The sequence below is a fragment of the Lactuca saligna genome, chromosome 7, assembly GCF_052625555.1.
Source record: "Lactuca saligna cultivar CGN05327 chromosome 7, ASM5262555v1, whole genome shotgun sequence".
NCBI lineage: Eukaryota > Viridiplantae > Streptophyta > Magnoliopsida > Asterales > Asteraceae > Lactuca > Lactuca saligna.
The window spans coordinates 146,216,413-146,226,232 of NC_136423.1; the positions used below are offsets into that span (position 1 = coordinate 146,216,413).

Consider the following 9,820-nt stretch of genomic DNA (forward strand, 5'->3'; position numbering starts at 1 on the left):
AAGAGAATTTCAAGCTTTATTGTTTAATAAATAAACCCTTACGTATAATCTAGGATTTCCAATCCCTTGTTGCGTAAAAGACGAATTCTACAAATATACCAAGCACCTCCAACGATTGAATCTCCTTCATTCACCATTAATTGCACAAATTTCACGAATAATATGGCTTCCGTCCATTTTCTTATCAACCAAATCATAAAAGAGGCTAAATTACGGTTTTACGTAGCGTTTATACTTATTTTCTGATGTTAGACATGTGTTTATTAATACATCCTACATCGGTATGACATGATAGCTTAACACATCCCATGGGAATGAGTGTAAAGGGTTGTTTGGTAGAAAATACTAGGGAGAAACGTAATGATTCATAGATGAACCATTAATTAAAAGGACGAAATGATGTCTGAATTATTCAGGTTAAGCTGTTGAACGAAGTTGTTTAATGAATAAATTTATCATTCTAACATTCAAAAGAAGAATCCATTACACTCCTTTGTTCACCCATTAATTTCCTACTAAAAATTTCCAAGTTAATTCAAAAAAATATGGTAATAATAACTTAAACAACACAAACAAAACATTCAAGCACAAAAAAATGAGCACACAAAGATGAACATACAGAGTAAACAAAATCAACAAAAATTAGATGAACATACAAACTCATGCAAACACAAAAATCAAATGAACACAAAAATCATAATCACAACATATCTTAATGACATTGAAAAGGAAATCAATTATCCATTTTTAAAAGCTTATAGTTCGAGAACTAAGAGAAAAAACATAGGTAAAAGTAAAATAAAATTGCTCTCGTTCTTCCCCTTCATGCAAGTATAATGGATCAATAAAAAATTGACATGGGCTCGGGTTTATGTTAGAAGGTGATGAGGGTATGGAAGTTTGAACTTTTGAGGCATCGACTAGAAGAGGCAGGCTATGGAGCAATTAGTTCAAGGACAACTTCATTTTTACTCATTCAGAGACAACTTAAAGTATGAATGGTTACCCCTGGCCGATTAAGAGACTGCACAGACCTAGAGGCCAATGAGTATCGACATTGGAACGACATAGTTGAAATGTGGTGTTGTATAAGAACCACAGTTGAACAACATAAAAAATAACCAACAAGTAGAAGGATATCAATAATCATACAAACACTTAAAAGATATAATCCATATAAACTTTAAATAGCTAATTATATATGCATAATTTTACGACTTGACCACTATGAGTATTTAGAACATCCACTATAGTGAGTTTATGTAACGATCCAAGTTTTACAAAGAATTTTTCATTTTTGAATAATCAAACACATTTCCAACATCAAGAAATCTAGTTATAATTGTTTTTAAAACATAAGTCAAATACAACTTTTATTCCAAACATCAAAGTGTCCCATAAAATGCTTGAGATAGTGCACGCCGCGCCATCAAACTTTGCCCTTGCCCTTAGGCTCCGATGTACCTGAAACAAATCCACAAACTATAAGCTAACACTTAGTGAGTTCTCAGAGCATACCCCACACACACAAGCCACATAACACATATCATATCATCTATAAAAGCTTCCTCTACAACATATCACATATCATCTTAGTTATACAACTATCTCTACCACATATCACATATCTGTTGGATTAGTGTCTAAGTCCATAACTATTTTGGTATGTACTTGACCCGATGGTGCATGGTCCTTTTGGGTTGCCTTCACCAAAGCAACTTGATAGGATGAATTATGGAGAGAAATGATTAAATATGATTTATTAATATATTATGAGAATAATATATTAAAGGAGAAATCATGTTGTTTAATTAATATTAGTCAAGAATTAATTAGTAATTAGTTTTGTGACTAAAAGAGATTAATTAAACTTAAGGGACTGGAAGTGTAATTATAAGATAATTGCAATTTGGGCTATGGATTGTCTTAAATTAAGGAGTGGACGAATTCTATGGGGAAGTCCATAAGGAAATCGTACAAGGCCTTAATTAAAGGAGTCTATGGGTTGCTTAGGGCTTAAGCATCCATATTAGGGTTTCCTTGTTAGATAACCCTAATAGCCTAACTATATATACATCCCTTATGACCCAAAAACGTGGGGAAGACTTCTTCTAGGGTTAGAACACGTTTTGGGCAACCTCCATCCTCTCTCCTCTTCATCCTCTTGCTTATGGTGTTTGTAAACCATTAGAGGAGTGACATTTGTGACTATAAGTTTTCTAAAGTCAATACAAGGAGGAATTGGGATTGTTATTGCTACATAACAATCAAGGTAATATCTTAAACCTAATTATATGTTAATATCGATTTCCATATGTTAGAATTAGGGTTTATAGTCTTGGATAACTTGCATGTACAATAGAGAAACCTAGATCCAAGCATTAGGGTTTGTATGAGCACATAGGATGTTCTTATGACCAAAACCCATCAGTGGTATCAGAGCCTAGATTGATTTCTATTGTATTGATGCCTTGTATGTTGAAAAAATTCGATTTTTTTGGTTCTGCATGATGGACTCCGTGAGTCCCACTGTGGACTCGGCGAGTTGCTCCCTACTCGGCGAGTCCATGGGGGTACTCGGCGAGTTCGAGCGTCAGATGGAGTTATTTTCGGGATTTCTTGCTGTTTATCTTTGAGATACTTGCCTTTATCATATTAGATCAATATAAATCCGATTTTATGATATATATGAGTATATTCTTGATCTAATTGAAGATATTTATCAATTAATAAAATATTTGTTTCCTTATGTGATAATTGATTAATTATTTTGATTAAATTGGTAAATTGTTTTGCAAGAAATCATTAAATAAATCAAATATGGATAATTATGTGATTAAATGTTAATTTAGATTATGGTAAATTGTTCCCCCCCACATTGACTGGTTTACACCTGAACTAATTATCATGGCATTGACCATTTCTTTCAAGGTACGGTTCTTTCTTTCAGCAATTCCATTGGATTGAGGTGAATAGGGTGATGTGAATTCATGATGAATTCCATTTTTAGCACAAAAATCAGCATAGGGAGAAACATATTCCCCACCCCTATCACTTCTAACGATTTTAATTCTCTTGTTGAGTTGATTCTCAACTTCATTTTTGTACAAGACAAACTTGTCTATTGCTTCATCTTTACTCTTAAGTAAATATATGTAGCAATATTTTGTGCTATCATCGATGAATGTAATGAAGTATTTGTTCCCACCTTGAGTAGGAATTGACTTTAGATCACACACATTAGTGTGAATTAAATCAAGAGGTTCGGTGTTTCTTTTGATTGTTTGGAAAGACAATCTAGTTTGTTTAGCTTCAACACATGTGGGGAATTTGTGATTTGAGTCAATATTAAGTTTTGGTATGTATTCTAGTTTGATTAATCGCTTAATTGAATTGTAATTTACATGTCCTAAGCGACCATGCCAAACATTTGAACACTCAAGCAAATAAGCAGAACTAGAACTTTCATTATTCATTTTGTTTGTCACCATTACATTCAATTTGAACATGCCATTCAAGGCATATCCTTTTCCCACAAACATACCATTTTGGGACAAAACAAACTTGTCCGACTCAAACACTAGCTTAAAACCAAATTGGTTCAACAAACCACCCGACACTAGATTTTTACGAAGTTCAGGAACATACAAGACATCCCTAAGCTTCACTTCTTTTCCCGAAGTCATTTTTAGAATGACATCACCAACACCTTTGATATCCACGGTAGCAGCATTTCCCATGTAGAGCTTTTCACCATCTTCAACTTCTTTGTAAGTGTTGAAAACACTTTTGTCATGACACACATGACGAGTAGCTCCCGTGTCAATCCACCACTCCTTTGAATTTGTATTCATAAGATTCACTTCAGATACCATAGCCGTGAGATCAGTTATCATGGCCACCAACTCCATGTTATCATTCACCATGTTTGCTTGACGGTTTTCCCTCTTAGGTTGAGGGCACTCCGAAGCCTTGTGACCCGGTTGGCCACAATTGTAGCACTTGAACTTCTTCTTGAAAGTTCCTGCCTTGGGGCCTAGGTTTTTGCCCTTTGCTTTCCCTTTGTGAGGTCCCTTGCCTTTGCTTTTGGAAGTTTGACCAGCTTCCAGCATATGAACCTTAGAAGATTCAACTTCACTGCCTTTCTTCAAGGCTATTCTATTGTCTTCTTCAATGCGAAGACGCACCACCAGTTCCTCCACAGACATCTCATTTCGCTTATGCTTAAGGTAATTTTTGAAGTCTATCCAACCAGGAGGAAGCTTTCCAACCATTGATGCAACTTGGAATGATTCATTCAGATCCATCCCTTCTGCATTGTTATCATGTATGATGACCTGAAGGTCTTGGACTTCACTCATAACAGATTTCGAGTTAACCATTTTGTATTCCAAGAACTTAGCAACAACATGTTTCTTAGTTCCAGCATCTTCTGTCTTATACTTCCTTTCCAACGACTCCCAAAGTTCCTTAGCAGTTGCAACTTTACAATAAACATTGTAAAGTGCATCTATTAGCCCATTCAACACATAGTTGCGGCACAAAAATTCTGAATGCTTCCATGCATCCACAGCAGTCACATATTGAGCATCAGCCCGCCCCTCAGCAATTACAGGAGCAGTTTATGTTAGGAACCGAGCCAGGTTCAAGGTGGTCAAGTAGAACAACATCTTCTGTTGGCACCTCTTGAAGTTAAGACCATGAAAATTTTCAGGTCTTTCAACATGATTAGCCATGATGTTTGGAACCGGTGCATTTGGGTTCACAGCAGGGGTAGCACCAACAACAGGAGTTTCAGTACCAACGGGAGTTGCCGACATTCTGAAAGAATCGTAACGACAATCAAATATACAGCAGGGGTAGCACCAACAGTAGGAGTTCCAGACATTCTGAAAGAATCGTAACGACAATCAAATATATTATTACAGGAAACGATGTGGCTGAGGCTCGAGTTCGACTCGATTCCCTTAAACAGATTCACCGTCAACAATACATAATTCAAAAATAGGGACCAAAACTGTTGACAGTTTAGCAAAAATGAGGGTAGTGCGCGCCCGAGTTTTCGAAGCTGCATTCGTGTCCATGCACGAGTTCGGTGTTTTTGGTCTACGGAACCAAGATTTGCACCCCCCCCCTGCGCGCGGGTAGGAATTGTAGCATAATCATAGACACAAGCTTGTAAGTCTTCCATGCAATGAAACTTATAAACCTTGTTGAGTTTGGTCTCTCTACCAATGTGGGACTCATTCCCACATTCTTCTCTTTTGCTAAACTTATTCTCAAATACCCATCTTTGAGTATCGATATCTCATTCACTTATACTCTATTTTGGACATATAATATATCGTTTCGAAGTCCTCATGCAGGAGAACACAAACCCACTTAGAGTTCGTTATATGTACAACATATGTATATATTTATATATGTCCAAAGTTAGTAAAAAATATAAATATTTTTACTAAATTTCCAACAACCGGAACCGCCGGTTCCGGGATTGGCTCCAAACATTTAAGAACTGCCTAGAGCGGTTTCGGTTCTAACTTTCTAGGAACCGCCGGTTCCGGTTCTCGCCAAATGAGGCGGGTACCCGCCTATGCTCATCCCTAGCCCTTACCCTTGCTCTATGACGTTGCCCCTTTGTTACTCTCACTGAATATTTTGTAAGAACATCATCCATCATCTCAAGCAATGTCATTTTGGGCTTCCTAATTAAGTCCTTAATGTAGTGTTTTGCTAACCAATTACAACTAACCAAATGTCCAAAGTTATAATTCTTTGCACAAAGATGTGTTTCAACCATAGATTTTATCTGAAAAGTACGTTCATTATACTTCCATGAAGCATGGATCCTAAAGGACATGGTTTGTTTTGCATTTTTTTCCCACACCTAACAATTACCCTGTTTTTATCACTTTTCATGAACCAAAGTTGGTATCCATTAGCTATAACGTAGTTAGTGAGTTCAAACCTTAACTGAGCAGGAAACTCGTATAACTCACCAACTGTAGGCTTCATTTGGTTCCACTTGATGGCAGGATCGTGCACCCTGAACTCGACACCCACTTCCACATCATTTTCATCTTCAAGGTGTTCATGCTCATGCTCTTCCTAGTGAATATCTTCAACATCAGCTTCATCATCCCCTTCAAATTGATTATTCTTTAACGTTTTATCATCACATAAAATGTTAACAAAATGGTCGTCACACAAGTTAGATGTAGGATTGAAATTATCTGGTAGGGATGAGCATGGGACAGAACCGGTACTGACCCATACTGTTCCCGATTTCCCGAAAACTGAATTTTATTGAAAATCAATCCCAAATATCGAACCGAATTAACATCACCGGTACCGGTACCGAGAATGGTACCGGTATCGGTGGTACTGAATCTCAAATTTCATGTATTTGGAGTACCAAGTACCGTCCCATATTTTCAAATTCGGTACGGTTCGATATCGGTTCCAGTACAGTACCGGTAACATCCAACAATCCTAACTCAAGAAGATCATCATCGGACTCTTTATCATGTACATATCTTAACTTTGTCTTCTTTGTCGCCTTTGATTCTTTACTTTTCCTTCTTCGTGATGATTCTGCCATCAAACCCTTGAAAACCTTCCAAAACCCTCTTTTGACGATGATCATATCTGATAACCCCTTTGTTAGTCGGTCGAGGGAAAATGTGGTGGCTACTATGAACGTTCCCAAGAATTAGTACTCGAGTGAAAAGAGGCAACCGGCAAGGACTTGATTGCCGGTTGTTAACCGGGTAAGGTTTAATAAATGGAACGTCATCTCATTAACACCGGCAAATAAGTAAAGTAAAAAAAATTATGGTTAAATCAAAACGGATACTTAGTTTTTAAGGTAACTGTTAGATTAATCATATTAGTTTCTTGCGAAAGTCCACTCACTATCGTTGCTCCGGTCGGCCAAATTTCCGGCGACGAATCTTTACCAATGGTCAGTGGCAACGTTGCAGAGCTTTTATGTCTATTAAGGCACTGCAACACCCTTAGATCCGTCACTCAAGTTCACACCCACATCTTCAAAACCGGTCTCGACTCCGATGCATTCATCACCGGAAACCTCATCCTCCACTGCGCCACACTCATCTCCGATGCTCTCCACCACGCCTTCTCTCTCCTCCTCCACTCCCCAAATCCAGACGCATTCATGTACAACACCGTCATACGCGGATTCTCCGACTCAGATCACCCACACAACTCTTTCACTACCTTCATTGACATGCGTCGGAACTCCAACAACCTGCAACCAGACAGCTTCTCCTTCGCCTTTTCTCTCAAAGCAGCTGCGAATATAAGATCTTACAACACCGGGATCCAACTCCATTCTCAAGCAATACTCTACGGATTACACAACCATCTATACGTCGGGACAACGCTTGTCAGTATGTACGCAGAATGTGGGTGGATCTGTCATGCCCGGAAGGTGTTCGAAGAAATGTTTGAACCAAATGTGGTGGCATGGAATGCCATGATTACAGCTTGCATGAGGTGTTACGACGTAAAGGGCGCTGAGACATTATACAAACAAATGCAGGTTAGAGATATACACTCCAGTAACATCATGTTATCCGGGTATATGAAATCAGGGGAAGTTCACCTCGCCATGAAATTGTTCTCCGAGATGCCATTAAAAGACGATGTTTCCTGGAGCACAATGATCACAGGGTTTTCTCACAACGAATGTTTCAATGAAGCTTTCGATTTCTTCCTACAGTCTCACAAACTCGGATCAAAACCTAACGAGGTAAGCCTAACTGGAATTCTCTCTGTTTGTACACAATCTGGTGAATTCCAATTCAGCAAGATTCTCCATTGTTATTTAGAGAAATCAGGGTTTGTTTCAAGAAGTTCTATCACCAATGCGTTAATGGACACTTACTTTAAATCCGGGAACATAAACATGGGTCGTTTGGTTTTTGAAAAAATGCCCGGAAAAAAGAACTTAGTTTCTTGGACAACAATGGTGACTGGAATAGCAATGCAAGGGTATGGTAAAGAAGCCATGGAGCTCTTCCATCAAATGGTGGATTCCGGGGTTAAACCCGATGGAATTGCATTCATTTCCATTCTTTACGCATGTAGCCACGCGGGTTTAATCGAACACGGATGTAAATACTTTTCCATGATGAAAAATGAGTACGGAATTGAACCGAGTTATGAACATTATGGATGTATGGTTGATTTATATGGGCGAAGTGGGGAGCTTAAAAAGGCGTATGAGTTTATAATGAAAATGCCAATTGAGGCGAATGATGTGATTTGGAGGACACTTTTGGGGGCTTGTGGGATTCATGGTGATGTGGAGTTGGGTGAGGAAGTGAGGAGGAGATTGTTGGAAGTGGATCCTAATGATTCGGGTGATTGTGTTTTGTTGTCGAATATGTATGCAAGTGTTGGGAAATGGAAGGATGTTGCGGGTGTTAGACAGATGATGGATAGTCAGGGGTTAATGAAAACCCCGGGATGGAGTGTGAGTGAAGTTAGTTGAGGTGAAATGTGTTTCAAAGTGATAGTGCAATTCCACATGCTTTATATATTGATGCAAATATGGTTGACATAATGTCAAAAAATTTCAACCATACATCACTACATGTCTTTACTAACCAATATCTAACAACTAACTCAACAACCATTAACCATAGAGTGACAATTTTTGATCCAACCCGTAACCTGATGCTGACCCAACACAAAAATAAATGGGTTTGGGTTCATATTTTTGACCCGCCAACCTAGCAATCCGCCAACCCGATTATATATATATATATATATATATATATATATATATATATATATATATATATATATATATATATATATATATATATATATATATATATATATATATTCAGATTCATTTGAGATCATTTTAATTTTGTGAAACCGTGAGATCAAATCTAAAAATAATTTTAAAATGCAAAATAAATGAAAAAATCCAAAAAAAAAAAATTTAAATATTATTTTCGGAACTTGAATTAACTAAAAAAAATTAAAAAAAATCCGTTTTTTTTTTTTTAAATAAGTGAAATACTCTAATAGAATATTACACTGATATATTCCAAAAAATAATTTTAAAATGCAGAATAAATGGAAAAATCTAAAAATTATTTTTTTAAATATTATTTTCGGAACTTGAATTAACTAAAAAAAATATAAAAAAATAAAAATAAATTCTATTTTTTTTTTTTGAAAAATACGTGAAATATTCTAATAGAATATTACACTGATATATTCTAAAAAATAATTTTAAAATGCAAAATAAATGGAAAAATCCAAAAATTCTTTTTTTAAATATTATTTTCGGAACTTGAATTAACTAAAAAAAACTAAAAATAAATAAATAAAATAAAAAAATGCGTTTCACGGTCTCACAAAATAAGACGGTCTCACATGAACGTAACCCTATATATATATATATATATATATATATATATATATATATATATATATATATATATATGTTCAAAAATATATTTAATTATTTATCAGTTTTGAATGTTTGATTATCGTTTAATTATTTTCCGAATTCTGAAACTGCAAAACATCTTCGAGTCGAATTAGCGTGTCCTAGCTCCTAAGAAGCCCCTAATCAAAAAGATATTCAGTCTTCAGTCTCCAAACTGATGACTCCATGTCTCCCGTCTTTGTCGATTGAGGAGTCGAGTCATCGACTGTCCCAGTGTCACACACACACCACTCGTCTTCTCGTCTTTCGGCTGTCGCACACCACTCGTCGTCGTCACTCCTGTTTATAACTTTATGTTGAATATTTAAGACTATGACTTCATTTTAT

The 9,820-nt window shown here is 36.5% G+C and overlaps 1 protein-coding gene across 1 annotated transcript; it reads left to right on the forward strand.

Moving 5' to 3' along the window:
• Nucleotides 1-6,911: 6,911 nt before the first annotated feature.
• On the forward strand, nt 6,912-8,609 carry LOC145005519 (Tetratricopeptide repeat (TPR)-like superfamily protein). Its single transcript, XM_078964600.1, has one exon. The coding sequence runs from the start codon at nt 6,962-6,964 to the stop codon at nt 8,516-8,518; it is 1,557 nt and encodes a 518-aa protein (XP_078820726.1). The 5' UTR covers nt 6,912-6,961; the 3' UTR covers nt 8,519-8,609.
• Nucleotides 8,610-9,820: the final 1,211 nt, after the last annotated feature.

Coding starts and splice junctions, on each gene's coding strand:
- LOC145005519 (XM_078964600.1), top strand. CDS start 6,962: ATGGTCAGTGGCAACGTTGCAGAGCTTTTATGTCTATTAAGGCACTGC.